Source organism: Neofelis nebulosa, chromosome 5 (assembly GCF_028018385.1).
Source record: "Neofelis nebulosa isolate mNeoNeb1 chromosome 5, mNeoNeb1.pri, whole genome shotgun sequence".
Classification (NCBI taxonomy): domain Eukaryota; kingdom Metazoa; phylum Chordata; class Mammalia; order Carnivora; family Felidae; genus Neofelis; species Neofelis nebulosa.
In genome coordinates, this window is record NC_080786.1 from 1,895,403 (window position 1) to 1,912,561 (window position 17,159).

Below are 17,159 nucleotides of genomic sequence, written 5' to 3' on the forward strand. Positions count from 1 at the left end.
GGGCTCTACACTGGGGGAGGGGCAGTTGTGGCTCCTGTAAGAGCCGCTGGGCAGACGGACTGTGGTCCCAGGAGAGAGCCAGGAGTGACTGCAGGGAAGCGGTTAAGAGTCCCGTTTTAGGTGTGCCGGGAAGGTCAACTTGGCAGTGATTTGTCCCCGTCTGGGGCTGGCGGGAGAGGCTTGGACTTGAGATGTAATTTGGAAGCCTTCGGCACATCAGCAGTGGCTGCAAGCTGTGGAAATGATTGCGGTCATTTAGGGAAAGGATATGGAAGGAGGGCCTGGAGGGGGCTCAGGTGAGTTCCACCTGGGGGGTTAAAGGAGGGGATTTTTGGCTTGTTTGTTTTTTTAATGTTTGTTTATCTTTGAGAGAGACAGACAGAGTGTGAGCAGGGGAGGGGCAGAGAGAGGAGGAGACACAGAATCGGAAGCGGGCTCCAGTCCCCGAGCTGTCAGCACAGAGGCCGACGCGGGGCTCGCACTCACGAGGCATGAGATCATGACCTGAGCTGAAGTCAGATGCTCAACCCGCTGAGCCACCCAGACGCCCAGGAGGGGATTTCTAAATGCAAAATGATAGTATGTGAAGAAGAGACTTTTAAAATAAGTCTGGTGGGTTAAGATCTGAACCCAGCCTTAGCTGTATCCCGGAGAGCCGAGATTTCCTGTGTCCCCCTTTCCTGGAAGTCACTCCTGCAGGGACAGTCCACACCAGCACCGAAGGGATGACTTCGCCTGTGCTGGTGCCTTGCGTTTGCCGTCAGCCACCGCCAGGGTAGCCTGAACCAGGCTGGCTCGCTCCATCGTTCACTGTCCCGGCACCTCGGGCCACTGCTCCCGCGCTCGGCTCTCGCGGGGAAAGCTGTGCGGCGTTTCCCCTGCGGAGCTCAAATCGTCTACGACAGGAAAGCCGTAGTCCAGTTGTATGTTTGGGTCTCACGACGGCCATGGCTGTTGCTCGTGTCAGACGTGACGGGCCGTCTCCTCCAGTCTCACCCTGTTTCTCAGACTTTCGTCCCCACGAGAAAGTTTCTTTCGTTCCTTGATGAATGCCTGTACCGCTTCTTGCTATTTCCTAAGACACACTAGGCCATCAGACAAAAGTAGCAATATTTTCAGAATGTTTCAGACAGGCCTCTGAGGAGCTAAGAAATTACTTCCAGAAAAGATGGGACGGAGGCCCTCGGTCTGTGTGGGTTGTGTGGAGTGGCCGTTCTCCGGCCCGGCACGGTGTCGTCACCTGCTCTGCCGCCAGCCCCCGCCCCCTTGCTTCCGTCACTTTGGCTCCTGGTCTGGATCCCCCAAGCACCCCAGAGCTGCCCGGCAGCATGGGCACAGGGCGCCAACGGGCATATGGGCCGGATGTTAAAAAGCGAAATCAAAGGGAAGGTGTCCGTGTTTTTCTCCAGAAATACTGGGAAGGGAGGGTGTAGCTTTCTAGGAGTTTCGGTTTAATAGTCTGGATCCTCCTAGGCCTGGCGAAAGGAGTTGTGTGTAACGTGCCTTTCCTTTTCCCACAGCAGAGAATGGTGACGGTATCCACATAGTTTTGAAGTGATGTCTTACTTAGTCTGAACTGTATTCAGTACCAAATAAAGTCACGCTTAAAAGTGTGTGAAGACTGAATCCAAGAAGTCTTGGGATTGGATTTTACCGTATGAAATGTTTCATATTGAAAACACAAGATGACCTTTCTAATGAGCTGTATGAGAGGCGAATCTCCTCACTGTCACTGCCATAGCCAAGCATCCTCGTGAGAGTGAGCACGTCGGGACGGCACGCGTGCAGCTCTGGGGGCCACGCGCAGGCCCGGCTGCCTGCGTCTCTGGCAGAGGCCAGTAGGTACAGTTCTAGAAGCAGCCTTTGCTGGCTCTTTACACTGTATGCGGTTTGGCAATGAATGTAAACACGTACCGTGGGCATTTACCTTTCTGTGCCAGTTCGGCTTTTATTGCCTGAACCTTATGCCGACCCGGGGCGGGGGTGGGGGACAGTGCCGTCGTGGAACCAGCACGGAGTCTGTCTGCAGAGGCCACGTGCTGACACCGTGATTGGTGGTCAGGTAAGAGTCTTGGCACCTTCTCGGAAGAAATCACGTAAGGGTGTGTGTGACGGGATCATGCCAGATCGGGGAAAACCCGAGCCGGGAAGGCGGGTGTGAAGCAAACTGCATTATCAAGAGTACCTTGGTGAGAGGATCAGTGTAAATCCTAATAGGTACAAAGACTTTTGTGTTTCTGCTTCGTCACAGATTTCTTGAAAAACCTTTTTGCTTCCGCTTCCATTTTTAGCATTTTGTTTCTGGTTTTTATTTTTGAAGCCCCCATGCCTTTTAAACTCATGTGGCGTTCCTCCCTTTCCCTGTTTCCGACCACCCCGTCCCTCCTCGCTCTGAACCGTCCTGTCCTTGTGTTTTTAAAGCCCTACCCCAGACCGTGGAACCAGGTGCCCCGGGGAGGGGGAAGACTATGGTAGTTTTCTGACTTGCCGCTGAGGGGTCTTTGTTACCAATGAGTTGAAATTATCGCGGCAAAGCAGATGTCATAGATGAAACACTAAATTGTGCCGTAAAAATTGCCCACGCTTCTGAGATATTGAGCTCTGGTACAATCATGGTAAACGTTGTGGTGATTATTTAAGAGGCTTTTTGCCACGCCACACGATGGCCTCTTTTTCTTAAAAAGGGTGCGTCTTCCACAAAACCAAATGCTTGTCTCTCAAAGGGAGTCCACGGCTTCTGCGATTTTCTCCTCGTTCTCGCTTCCCTCCCCACGCGCACCAGCAGGCGGCGCCTGTGAAACCTGTGGTGGGGCGGACCGTGTTTTTAAGCTTCGGCTCCCCTTTAAGCTATAGCGCCTCTGTCCACGTGCCCGGCTGTCTTGGTTCTGAACGTGTTGATTCTTACCTTTGTTCGGGCAGAAATAGGAGTAATTTGGACTCTGAAATCCCTCCCAGAAGACAGACCACTTCAGTGGGTAAAAAGCTTTGACGGTTTGTGTTGTATTCTTCAAGGGGATTAAGACGCACGGTCTCTAAATACTTTCATCTTTAGTTTGAAAATATCTGTAACTCTGTAGACCCTGAAGCGGGGGAACGTTCCTTTCTGTCATCTCCCTTTGCTTTTGTATGAACACATGTTTTCTGTACCAATCACTTGGGAAAGAAGTGAGCATATCTCTTGTTTTTAGAGTCCTGCTTGTCTATTTAGCATTCCTTTTTGAGTCTCAAGATACACGGAACAATAAATGTCATTTAATGCTGTGTGCTATTTCGAATTCCTCATCAGGTGTTAGAAATGGGGTTGAAAACACTTTAAAAGCTCATCGAACTTGCAATTCTACCAAGCAGCATTGAAAATTAGTCTGTCCCAGTGAAGCAGGTTAAATTATGGCACCAGCAAATTTGCTACTTTGGTTTTTTAATAGTAGGATGTATACATTTCAGTAAAATAAATGTTTTCCGATTGTTTTGCACACGCGTGTCTCATTTAAACCCTAGTTCCTGACCGTGTCCCCTCGAGTCCAGAATTGAGGGGTTCCGGGCATGTGCTGAGCACACCGAAGTCCAGATGTTACGAGAGGTGAGGCCCGTCGTGTGGTTTTCTCTTCGGTCTGTTTTCTCAAAGCTGATGCGGCAGATTTTTCCATCGACTGCTCCCCACACGGAGAGGAAGCGGACCCGGCCCGCGCCTCTGGGAAACCTCACCTGGGCTTCTCCTGAATGAGGTCACAGGTCACTGAGGAGGGAGGCCAGTAACCCCAGTGGGCTGTGCCCTGGCTCAAGAGAGCCCATGTATAGAAAGCCCTGGTCATGCGAATTTTTAAAATAGAGACTACAATCACCGAAGCAAGTCTGTGTTCCCTGCTCTTTGTTTACTTAAATAGCTTCCTTCCACAGTCACGCCGCCAAAGTGGTATAAATGTATTTTTAAACAACTGCTGTGGTGTGTGCACACTTCCGGCCAGGGAATGCCAGAGGATGTGTCCTCGGGCGCTGAAGTCATCAGGACTCGAACGCTTATTCCGAGACCTTGTTAAAGTGACTTAAGGGGTCGCGTAGGTACTGCCTTCTCTCCCACTGTACCCTAAATGCTCCTGACCGGTCCCTCTGACCGACTGCTGGTCTGGGGGAGACAAGTGCCCCGGCTTTGCTGTCCCACCGCAGCCTCCCATGAGCTCTGTGCTCTTCGTTGTGGGGAGCGGTCGCTAGGAAGGGTCATCAGCTGCCGTGAACGCTGAAGTTTACAATGTGAGGGTGGTGACGGGTTTCTAGTCTTAATATCACACGTGTGGACAGCCCAGAGTGGAAAGTAGAGCTTATCAGATTTTAAATAATATTAGGAAGGTCTGAGTTGGGAAAGTGGTTTTGCTCAGATTTGTCTGCCATAAGATTATAGCAATAAAACCCTCTGACTTAAGCATTGCTATGGTTTATTCATTTTTATATTATGAGTCTGAAAGGTGCCAACACTTTACTGATCTGAGTTTTAAGTGTGTACAATTTTTGAATAGTTCTGGTGTAACTTGATTTCTAAGATTTTAAAATAAACTTGGAAAAAATCACACCCATTCTACATGCATCCATTCATTATTTTTAATTGATTACATTGTAGATAACTTAAGCCGTCATTCTGTTTCTTTAAGGTCCCCCAGGTCTTGCGAGAGGTGGCGTGATTAGCTCTTCTCCTATAACGAAAACGCGCTCTGTGCCGCGGCACGGGCCACAGCCCCTGTCTGGTCAGGCAGCGACACGACCTCCGAGCCGTGTGTGTTTAGCTCTCGGTTCCCGAAAGTGTGTGTGACAAGCTGACAGAAGGGTGAAGACCCTGCCCCACCCAGTTCAGAGTCCTCATTTCTTTGGTGTCTCGTGGAAACCTGCTAACTTGCCTCCCACCCAAGGCTCTACATACAAAACTAGCAGGCATCGTGGATTTGCAGTACAGTCACTTTGAGAAAGCTGCTATTGAGTCTTCAAGTGGAAAAGTCCTGCTCGTCAAAATGGAATCAGTGTGAATTAAAGTAGGCCGCTGGCTTAAGTATCAGGTAGAAGATCAACAGCTTATTTCTTCTGCTCGATTTGTGCTAACACTGACGGTCGGTCTGAGGAACGCCGACAAAGCCAAGGGCGGGACTTCCTAAGAAGGCCCCCACTTCTCCCGTGTGGCCCAGCTACCCCGAGGCCGCTCTTGCCTCGTGCCACCAGACCCCGGGCTGTGACGGGATTGCCTCGTAGCAGAATAAAGGTGAAAACTCTCACCGGAGTCACTGCGGTCCCTACCGGAGTCTTTTACCTGAACGTGCCTTTCCCAGTGGAGAACCGAGAGATCTGGGCGAAGGTGGGGGCAGGTCGGGAAGACTTGGGTCTTCTCTGGAGGAAGGGACACCTCGCGCCTTGGGCTTGGCCGCTGCCGTCAGAGGATGACACAGCACCTGCACAGTCGCTGTCCGCTTCCTCCCACTGCTGTCGGCGGGGTGACGGGAGCAAAGTAGGCGTGGACTTTGACGTGAGGGAGCTGAGCCTGGAAACAGAAAAGCCCGACCTGGAGTCATCGCTACGCGGGGGTTCTGAGGATTAGAGGCACAGTCCTAGACGAGCCCACGGGTTCTCCACATAGAATCGACCCCCTTCCCCTCGGGCAGATAGTTCAGAGAGAATTCCCGGTGCAGGCAAGAGCTGCTGCTGACACACTGTCCCCCTAAGCCAGCACCTTCCAAAGAGCACAGAATACGTGCCCCGGTGTCGTCACCAGCCCTGGATGCAGACCGAGCACGGGCCTCACAGCTTTGGCACCCGGGTCAGCTCTGGGAGGGAGATGCAAAGCTCAGAGCGCATTCAAGAAAACAAGGTAAACTGCCTGGGGGGAGGGGAAGCCACATTCTCCTGAAGCCCTCTGATCTGGAAAGTAACCAGGACCCCGGTCTCCTTCCTGCCGGTAACGGCCGTAAGGCTCCTTCCTCAGGATTCCGATCAGACTACGAGGAACCCCAGACCAACACCGTTCTGGAAAGTGGAAACTGCCAGGGTGAGGTCTACCATGGAAATTTTGGACAGGGAGACTCCTGTTCAGCCTGCCAGTCTGCAGAATACGGGCTGAGGGTAAAATGTGGGGAGCGGACGTTGATTCTTGGCGCGTTCGCCGTTAGCTTCGAAAGCGCCAGGGGACGCGTGCCCCCCGCTTACCCGCATCCGCTTGATGCCCGCGCGGGTGACCTGCTGGCAGTCGTACAGCTCCAGGCGCTCCAGGCCGCGGCAGTTCTCCAGGTGCTCCAGGGCCACGTCGGTGATGAGGAGACAGTTGTCTAGTTCTAGGACCCGCAGCCTCTCGTGGCCGCAGGTGCTGTTGCTCAGGTGCAGGATCCCATCATCTGTGATGAGCTCACAGTGGGACAGACTCTGGAACAGGGAGGAAAGCGCGGATGTTCGCAAGACCCGAGGCCTAAAGCACGGAAGCTGGCCTGAGCAGGGCCTTGTGGATCAAACACAAAGCCTCGGGGTCCTCCGGCCATGGGTTTGCTGTTCTCTCATCTTTCCAACTGCAGGTGATCCAGTTAAAGATGACGCGAGAGGATCTTGACTCCCCTCCTCCCGTCAGCACCCTGATTCTACGGGTATGTAAAGGACAACCTGCTCTGACAAAAGAGCCCTAAAAGCTAGCTGAGTGACTCACACACTGAAAGAGGGCCCGTGTCACAGCGGGTGGGAGAAGCTGGGACACCGTCTCGCCATTAAGTCCCACCCCCAGTGCAGAGACCCACGGCTGGGAGAGAGCTCAAAACCCGGAGTTTCTCCCCGGGGAGCAAAGGGCTTGCACCCCACGTTGGGCATCCCAACTTTTAAAATCTGTGCCTGAGAGACAGGCCCCTAAAACATCTACTTTGAACACCACCAGGCTCACATCCACCAGGCCCACGAGGCTAGTGATTCCAGAAATGGCTCTTAAAGGGCTCACACACTTGGACTGCCCCGCCCCAGAGCCCAGCTTGGAAGTGGCCCATTGAGGGGCGCCTGGACTCTGTGTGGGAGCACTGGCCTGAGGCCCAGGCATCTGGTCTGAGACACACTCGGGGCCTGCTGGGAAGCTCTAGGCCCAGGGACTGGCGGCCACCGCCTTCGTGCACTCCCTCTGTCTTGCTCCGACTGAAGAAGGCTTAAAAAAAAAAAAAAGACAAGGAATTCTAGGCTTTTTTTCCCCAATTTCTCTTTCTCGGTGGGCATCTTCTCTACAGCCCCCCCTCGGTCACTCAGCCAGTGGGCACCAACTTCTCCCTCTCCCTGTGCTGTGCTTCAGAACACCATTATCTGTCCGGAAGGAACTTCTGTGTGTCCAGTGCCTGGGTTTCCCACCTGGCACCCTGGTGTTCCAGCTGCCAGAGAACAACACCTCTGCGTCTCCTGGCTCTGGGGGCCAGCGGGGCTTCTGCTGGTGGGCCGCACGGGAAGAGATGGTAAATGGCCAACAGCCCCAGGGCACAGCACGAGACAACAGGCCCAGGAGTCCTGTCTACGAAAGAGGCCTCGTGGCTCACCCTCGCAGCGGCAGCCTGAGGGGCAGGCTTCCAACAAACCCATCTCAGGGCTGCCCGCCCTCCTCCCCGGGGACCTCGGGAGGCGCCCTCTTCTCCCCCCGCTGCCACACTCCAGAGCGCCGGGATCTCCTGGAGGGGAGCTTTTACGTGCATCTCGTGTCCTGGTCTTTGGGGCCGGCCACTCAGGAATGCCCCTTGGTCACCTGGCCCTGCTGGCCAGAGGGGCTTACGTTCCTGGGTCCCACAGGACTTCGATCATCAGCTCTTCCCTGGCAGGCTACCGCCCCCAGGACGTTTCCCAGAAAGCAGACCGAAACGCACCCCCGCCCGATGATAAAGAGCTGTACGTGCTTGAGCTGCAGCTTAGTCCTGCAGGGTGGGCTTCGAGTTTGGCATGTGCCCAAGGCCTACCACGTGTTCTCAGGGAACCAGGCAGGTGCACGCCACCTCTGCACGCACGGTCCCCCCGCCTCACTACAGCGTGCCGGTATTTCCCACACAGGTGTTTATACACTTGTGTGGAGTCCTGGTCTTTGCAACTGCCACCGAGAGGACACCTAGATCACCTGGCCCTGGTGGCCAGTGGAGTTCATGCTTGCAGTCCCAAGGAACTGTGTACAATGCATATTTTTTAAGCTGCTGCCCGAGTATCTTCCAGTCAGCCTGAATCTAGGTGCTGAGCTTCTCCCTTTTGGGACACTGACCGATCTTGGCACCTCCTCAACTACTGGGAACCATGAATAATAAAACAGGCTGTACAGACACAAAGGTTTGAGAGCCACCGATAACTGGTTGAACAAGAAGGTCCATCTTCTACATGAGCTCACTCCTTCATGAAGAGGAGAGGCCTTTTTCTCTAGGAACCTCAGGAAAAACACCTTACTAAAAGATAAATGCGGTGCCTGGTTGACTGCCAGCTAAGCATCCGATTCCCGATCTTGGCTCGGGTCATGATCTCAAGGTTTCCTGAGTTTGAGCTCCAGATAGGGCTCTGGGCTGAGAGCATGGAGCCTGCCTGGGGTTCTCTCTCTCTCTGCCCCTCCTCCACTCGTGCCATCTCTATTTCTCTCTCTCAGAATAATAAACATTACAAAATTTAAGAAGAAGGGTAAGTAATGGTCATAAAGATGCTCACCATACCCTGGAGGAAAATGGATCAATACACAACTTCAACAAAATATAAGAAAACACCAAACGGGGTCATGGAGCTGAAGAATATAGTAACAGAAAAAAATCACTAGAGACTTCAAGAGCAGACTAGATAAATCAGAAGAATCAGTGAACCTGAAGACAGAGCGGTTAGACCTCACCCAAACAGAACAACAGAAAGAAACACAGAAATGAAAAAAAGTGGGGAGAGCTTAAGGGATATGTGGGACAACATCAAGTGGATTAACATTCATATCATAGGGCTCTCAGTAGGAGGAGAGAGAGAGAAAGGAGAAAACTTATTTCAAGGAATGGTGGCTAAAAACCTCAACCTAGGGCAAAAAAAACCCCAGACATCCAGATCCAGGAAGTACAGAGTTCTAAAAATATGAACCCCAAGAGATGCACACCAAGACACATAATTAAAATGTCAAAAGTTAAAGAGAACCTTAAAATCAGCAAGATTCAAAACTTGTTATGCACGAAGGAGCCCCCATAAGACTAACAGCAGGTTTTTCAACAGAAACTGCAGGACAGAAGGGAGTGAGTGGCGTGAAATTCAAAGTACTGAAAGAAAAAATACTTCCAACCAAGAATACTCTAACTACCAAAGTTATCATTCAGAGTTGGAGATAAGAGTTTTCCAGACAAGCTAAGGCTAAAGGAGTTAATCATCTTACTAAACCAACTCACAAAAAATATTAAAAGGACTTTGTTAAGCTGAAAAGAAAGGGCACTCATTATTAACATGAGAAAGGCTAAATCTCACTGGTCAAGGTAAATATGGAGTAATGGTGTAGTTAGTTTGAAGGCTAAAAGACAAAAGTAGTAAAAAAAAAAAAATTCTAAAACTACAAACAAGGGATACACAAGATAAAAAGATGTAAAATGTGACACTGAAAACAAAACAGGAAGGAGGGAGAGTAAAAATGTAGAATTTCAGAATGTATTCAAATATGTTATCATAAAATAGTTACAAATACAAGTTGTTGGGGCACCTGGGGTGGCTCAGTCCTCTGAGCGTCCGACTTTGGCTCAGGTCACGATCTCACAGCTCGTGGGTTCGAGCCCCGTGTCGGGCTCTGTGCCGACGGCTGGGAGCCGGGAGCCTGCTTCAGATTCTGTGTCTCCCTCTCGCTCTGCCCCTACCCCACTCATGCTCTGTTTCTCTGTCTCAAAAATAAACAAACATAAAGCAAATATAAGTTGTTATATGTAACAACCTCATGGTGACCACAAAGCAAAAATCTGTGATACACAAAAGATAAAAGGATCTAAGTGTACCACTAAAGAAAGTCATCAAACCACAAAGGAAGAGAACAAAAGAAGAAAGGAACAAGAGGAACTACAAAACAGCTAGAAAACAATTAGCATAATGGCAATAAATACGTAACTATCAATAATTACTTTAAATGGACTAAATTCTTCAATCAAAAGATACAGAGTACCTGAATGAATTAAAAAAAAAAAAAAAAAAGACCCATCTATATGCTGCCTATAAGTGACTCTCTAAGTGTAAGGACACACACAGACTGAAAGTAAAGGGATGGAAAAAGATATCCCATGCAAATGAAAATCAAAAGAAAGCTGGAGGTAGCCATACATACATCAGACAAAATAACACTTTAAAACACCATAATAACAAAGAAGAGCATTACATAGTGATAAAGGGGTCAATCCAACAAGAGCATAAACATGGGTAAATATTTATGCACCTAATATAGGAGCACCTAAATATATAAAGCATATATTAACAGATCTAAAGGAAGAAACAGCAATACGATTAAGAGTAGAGGGCATTTATACCCCAGTTACATCAATAGATAGACCATCCAGACAAAATCAGTAAGGAAATATCAGCCATACACAACATGTTAGAACAGACGGACTTACCAGATCTATACACAACACTCTATCCAAGCAGAACACACGTTCTTCTCAAGTGCACGTGGGACAATTCTCCAGAACAGATCACATGTTAGGACATGTAAGAAATCTTAATAAATCTTAAGAAGATTGAAACCGCATCAAGCATTTTTTCCAACCATGATGGTATGAAAGTAGAAATCGATTATAAGAAGTGGAAAATTTACAAATATATGGATCTGTAACATGTTACTGAACCACCAGTGGGTCAAAGAAGAAATCAAAAGAGAAGTTTTAAAAATGCCTGAGACAAATAAAAATGGAAATGTAATATACCAAAATTTAGGGGATACAGCAAAAGCACTTCCAGGGCAACCGCTTGTTGCAATAAAGGCCTACCTACCTCAAGGAATGAGCAAAGTCAAACCATCTAACTTAACGCCTTAAGGAACTACAGGAAGATGACAAAGCCCAACATTCGTACAAGAAGCGAAATAAAGATCAGAGAAGACATGAAGGAAAGAGACAGAAAAGAGCAATGAAATGAAGGGCTGGTTCTATGAAAAGATATAATTAACAAGCCTTTAGCTAGACTCACCAAGAAAAAAAAGAGAAGGATCAACTACATAAACTCAGGAACAAAAGAGGAGACCTTCTAAATGACACCATAGAAGTACAACAAATCGTAAGACACGAAGAACGATTATATGCCAACAAACTGGACAACTTAGAAGAAACGAGTACATTCACAGAAGCAAAGAACCAACCAAAACTGGGTCATAAAGAAATAGAAAATCTGAACAGACTGATTACTAATAAGGGATTGAATCAGTCATCTAAACTCTGCCAACAAAGAGAAGTCCCAGACCATACTGCTTCATTGGTGAATTCTATCAAATACTTAGAATTAATACCAAACCTTCTCAAACTCTTCCAAAAAAGAAGAGGGAACATTTCCAAACTCATTTTGCAAGGCAAGCATTGCCCTGCTAACCAAAACTAGACAAAGACACAACAACAACAACAACAAAAAAAAAAAAAAAAAAAGAAAGAAAGAAAAAGAAAAGAAAAGAAAATTACAGACCAATATCTCTGATAAACAGATGCAGGGGCGCCTGGGTGGCTCGGTCAGTTAAGTGTCCAACTCTTGATACTGGCTCAGGTCATGATCTCATGGTTCATGGGTTCAAGCCCCACATCAGGCTCCATACTGACAGTGGGGAGCCTGCTTGGGATTCTCTCTTCTCTCTCTGCCCCTCCCCTACACACTCTCTCTCAAAAATAAAACAACTTCTTAAACATAGATGGAGTAACCCTCAACAAAATATTAGCAAACTGAGTTCAACAGTACATTAAATCATACACTACAATCAAGTGGAATTTATTTCAGGGATGCAAGGATGGCTGAACATTCTTAAATCAATCAGTATGATATAGCACATTAGCAAAATGAAGGACAGAAATCCTATGATCTAAATAGACGCAGTAATAGAATTTGACAAAATCCAACATTCATTGATGATTAAGAAAAAAAAAAAACAGTAAAGAAGGGACATACCTCAATATAATAAAGACCATATATGACAGGCTCACAGCTAGCATCATACTCAATGGTGAAAAGCCTGAAAGACTCTCCTCTTAGGAAGAAACAAGGATACCCACTCTTGCCATGTTTATTCAACACAGTAATAGAAATCCTAACCAGAGGAATTAGGTAAGAAAAAGAAATAAAGATACCCAAATTAGAAAGAAAGAAAGAAAACTTTCACTATTTGCAAATGACACAATATTATATACAGAAAACCCTAAAGACTCCACCAAAAAACATTAGAAATAATAAACGGGTGCTTAGGTGGCTCAGTCGGTTGAGCGTCTGGCTTTGGTTCAGGTCATGATCTCACAGTTTGTGGATTGAAGCCCGGGATCGGGCTCTGTGCTAACAGCTCAGAGCCTGGAGCCTGCTTCGGATTCTGTGTCCCCCACCCCTACCCCCCCGCCCAGCCCCTTGCCCCTACCCTGCTTGTGCTCAGTCTCTCTCAAAAGTAAGTAAACATTAAAAAAATTTTTAAAGGAAACAAATTCAGTAAAGTCTCAGGATACAAGATTCACATAAACCTGGCTTCATTGCTGTACAACAATCCCTTTTACAATTGCATCAACAAGAATAAAAAACCTAGAAATAACTTTAACCAAGGAGGTGTAAAAGACCTGTACTGTGAAAACTACAAGACCTTGATGAAAGACATTTAAGACGGCACAAATGGAAAGATACTTTGTGCTCATGGATTGGAAAAAGGCAAACTGTTAAAATGTCCATACTCAAAGCAATCTACAGATTCAAGCAATCTTTATCAAAATTCCAATTGCATTTTTCATAGAAACAGAACAAAGAATCCTAAAATTTGTATGGAACCATAAAAGACCCTGATTAGCCAAAGCAATTTTGAGAAGAAAAAGCTGAAAACCTCACACTCCCTGGTTTCAAGCTACATTACAAAGAATGCTATAGTAATCAAAACAGTACAATGCTGGCATTAAAAACAAACACATAGGGCACCTGGGTGGCTCAGTTGGTTGAGCATCTGACTCTTGATTTCAGCTCAGGTCATGATCCCAGGGTCATGGGATTGAGCCCTGTGTCAGGCTCCATGCTGTGTGTGGAGCCTGTTTAGGATCTTCTCCCTCTCTCTCCCTCTCTCCCCGCTCTGCCCCTCTGCCCTGCTTGTGCTCTCTCTCAAAACAAAATAAAAATAAAAACAGAAACACAGATCAGTGGAACCGAATAGAGTCCAAACAATCAGTTAATTTACAATGAAGAAGCCAAGAATATACAACGGCAAAAGGACACTCTTTCTTTTTTTTTTTCTTTTTCTTTTTTTTCAACGTTTTTTTATTTATTTTTGGGACAGAGAGAGACAGAGCATGAACAGGGGAGGGTCAGAGAGAGAGGGAGACACAGAATCGGAAACAGGCTCCAGGCTCCGAGCCATCAGCCCAGAGCCTGACGCGGGACTCGAACTCACGGACCGCGAGATTGTGACCTGGCTGAAGTCGGACGCTCAACCGACTGCACCACCCAGGCGCCCCAAAAGGACGCTCTTTCAATAAATGCTGCTGGGAAAACTGGAGAGCCACACGCAGAAGAATGAAAGTGGACTCCTATCTTAATATAGCATATGCAAAAATTAACTCAAATTGAAGACTTAATGTAAGAACCGAAACCACAGAACTCCTGGAAGAAAACATCATAGGCAGTAAGCTCCTTGACAATGGTCTTGGTAATGACATTTTTGGAATGAGTGCCAAGAGCAAGGGCAACAAAGGTAAAAATAAACAAGTGGGACACATCAAACTAAAAAATACTGCACAGCAAAGGAAACCACCAACCAAATGAAAAGAATGGAAGAGGATATTTGCAACGCACATATCTGATAAGGGGCTAATATCCAAAATATATAAATAATGCATCCAACTTAGTAGCAAAAAGGGGGGGGGGCTGATTTAAAAAGTGGGTAAAGGGCCTGAATAGACACTTGTCCAGTTAAGACATACAGAGAGCCAAGAGACACATGGAAAGGTGCTCAAAATTGTTAACCATCAGGGAAATGCCAATCAAAACCACAATGAGAGGGGCGCCTGGGTGGCTCAGTCGGTTAAACGTCCGACTTCGGCTCAGGTCATGATCTCGCGGTCCGTGAGTTCGAGCCCCGCGTCGGGCTCTGGGCTGATGGCTCAGAGCCTGGAGCCTGTTTCCGATTCTGTGTCTCCCTCTCTCTCTGCCCCTCCCCCCATTCATGCTATGTCTCTCTCTCTCTCAAAAATAAATAAAACGTTAAAAAAAAAATTTTTTTTAATAAAAAAAAAATTAAAAAAAAAAAAAAACCACAATGAGATACCACCTTACCCCTGGCAGAATGGCTATTATCAAAAAGATAAGAAATGACTAATGTTGTTGCGGATGTGGAGAAAAGGGAACCCCTGTGTGCTGTTGATGGGAATGTAAGTTGGTGCAGCCACCATGGAAAAGAATATGGAGATTCCTCAAAAAATTAAGGGGTACCTGGGTGTCTCAGTCAGTTAAGTGACCGACTCTTGATTTTGGCTCAGGTCATGATATCACAGTTGTGGAATTTAGCCCAGCATCTAGCTCTGTGCTGATGGTGCAGAGCCTATGTGGGATCCTCTCTTTCCCTCTCTCTCTCAAAATAAATACATAAACTTAAACAAAATTAAAAATAGGGGCACCTGGGTGGCTCAGTCGGTTGAGTGTCTGACTCCAGCTTAGGTCATGATCTCACGGTTCATGAGTTCAAGCCCCACTTTGGGCTCGCTGCTGAGCGAGCCTGCCTTGGATCCTCTGTCCCCCTCTTTCTCTGCCCCTCCCCAGCTCGCGTTCTTGCTGTCAAAAATAAAACATTTAAAAATCTTCTAAAAAAATTAAAAATAGAACTGCCATATTTTCCAGCACTTCCACTTCTGGGTATTTATCTGAAGAAAATGAAAACACTAATCCGAAAACGTCTGCACTCCCATGGTTATTGCAGTATTATTTACATTAGCCAAGACATGGAAACAACCTGAGTGTCCACTAATGATGAATGGGTAATGAAAACATCACACACACACACACACACAGTGGAATATTATTCAGCCATAAAAAAGGATGAAATCTTACCATTTGCAACAACACAGATGGACCTTGAAGGCATTATACTAAGTGACATAAATCAGGCAGAGAAAGAAAATACTGTATGATGCCACATACATGGAATTAAAAAAAAATCAAGCTCATAGATACAGAGAATACATCCTGAAACCAATATTATACTATATGTAAACTAACTGGAATTTAAATAAAAATTTGAAACATTAAAAAAAAAAAAGAACACACTGATGATTGTCAGAGGTGGGGTGGGGGTGGGGTGAAAAGGGTGAAGGGGGTCAAAATGGACAAATTTCCAACCATTAAATAAATAAGTTCTAGGGATGTAATGCATAGCATGGTGACTGTAGTTAATGTTATTTGAAAGTTGCTGAGAGAAAATCTTAAAAGATCTCATTCTAAGAAAAAACTTTTTTAAATAGGGTGACAGATGTTAACTAAACTCTATCATGTTGATCATTTTGCAATATATACAAATATCAAATCATTACATTGTACACCTGAAGCTAAAATAATATATCAATTACACCTCCATTATACCTCTGAGTAGCAGTAATTCTGGAAAATTCAAACTTTACTGCCACAAGGCTTGAGAATGGAGTAAATCCTCATAAGTGTTCATCAAGACAGAGTTAATGGTTCTTAACAGAAACCTGAGATCAACCACCTACCTGCACTCAGACTGACCACTTTTCTGTGGGATCCTGGGTGGTCTGCCTAAGCAGGGATCCCCATGCCCTGGGGATGGAGTGGGGGTGCTCTGAGAAGAATCCAGTTCAATAATGAGCAAAAGAATAATAGAGCGTCCTGCTTTCAATTAGAGTCAGGTAGGAGCAGGGTGCTGGAAGAAAAGCAAACTGCTGGGTATTAGATTACGATGTGGACTGAAACCACATACGCCATAGATTCACTAATATTCTGGTGATGGAGGAATGGAATGAAAACCCACTCCTGACACAGCATGGCTATATCATTTTTATTAAATTGCTATTAATTTGTTCACTTATCATTAAAGACCTTTTTTAAAGTTAAAAAAAAAAAAAGATTTCAGGGAAATTTCAGAGTTTACTCCATTTAGTGCAGTTTGATAGCCCAGTTCTCCCCTTGAGGGAGACCAGTGCAGTCAACGAATCTGATGCCCACGTTATTTAGAAAAGTATGCACACAGCCATGACTCGGGAGACATACTGAGCACGTTTGATGGTTATGGTTAAACAGACCTTGAACAGTGTGATCTGACATTCCTGGCTTCTCTTGGGCATAAACAGACATAACAAATTCAGATTAATGTTATATAGCCAGATGGCATTTCTGTAATTGAAATTACAATTGTAATTTAAGTTCTCCATTTCAACAGTTTGAGACCTGACACTTTCTCCAAATGCATACAAAAGCAATATCCATCCCATCATAACCGTTCAGGGGCAAAAGAGGTTACACCAAAGTCCTATTACTCATTTGTTCCTTGGCTCTGTGGCCGGCCCTATGCTGCAACAGTGAGTAAGAACACGCTTTTCTGCACTGGTGGAGCTATGGTTCCAGAAATGAAACAGCGTGGCTTTAGACCCCTTTAGACCCTTGGACACGCCAAGGGTTAGGAGCCATGAGGGATGAGAGCGAGGAGCGTGTTGTGGGTGGTACTGCAGGGAGCAGGGGGAGAACGGCATGTCCTGCACAGGGGAAGGGAGGGAGCATCGAGATGCCGAAGGGCTGGAGGGAACAGGAGCTGTGCAGGCCACAGGAAGGAGTTTCACCTTGGTTCTCGGATCACTGGGAAATGCTAAGAAGAAGGCGGTATTCTACTTGGTTTTCAAAGATGCCATCGTGTACTATTACATACCCGCCAGAATGGCTAAAATGAAAAAGATGGAAAGTAAGTTGCCGGGGAGGACGCCGAGCGACCAGAACTCTCCTCCACCGCGGGGGCTCAGCTGTTGGGACCGAAAGGCACACAC

The 17,159-nt window shown here is 46.7% G+C and overlaps 2 protein-coding genes across 7 annotated transcripts in view; one reads left to right on the forward strand and one right to left on the reverse strand.

Annotated features, from left to right (window-relative positions):
• The window catches only part of UBP1 (upstream binding protein 1), a 51,472-nt gene extending 48,211 nt beyond the window's left edge, over positions 1–3,261 (forward strand). For both annotated transcript variants that reach the window (XM_058729272.1, XM_058729273.1), the window contains one exon: positions 1,521–3,261. In XM_058729272.1, the coding sequence (XP_058585255.1) occupies positions 1,521–1,558 (38 nt within the window). In that variant the 3' untranslated portion in view covers positions 1,559–3,261. The remainder of the gene's footprint in view (positions 1–1,520) is intronic.
• The window catches only part of FBXL2 (F-box and leucine rich repeat protein 2), a 126,033-nt gene that overhangs the window by 15,416 nt on the left and 93,458 nt on the right, over positions 1–17,159 (reverse strand). For 4 of the 5 annotated variants that reach the window (XM_058729274.1, XM_058729276.1, XM_058729275.1 and 1 more), the window contains 2 exons: positions 6,181–6,393; positions 4,580–5,518 (listed from right to left, as the gene is read on the reverse strand). In XM_058729274.1, coding sequence (XP_058585257.1) covers positions 5,411–5,518; positions 6,181–6,393 — 321 coding nt within the window. In that variant the 3' untranslated portion in view covers positions 4,580–5,410. Of the gene's footprint in view, positions 1–4,579; positions 5,519–6,180; positions 6,394–17,159 lie in introns of those variants that run through there. The other variant, XR_009261576.1, reaches the window with a different exon arrangement.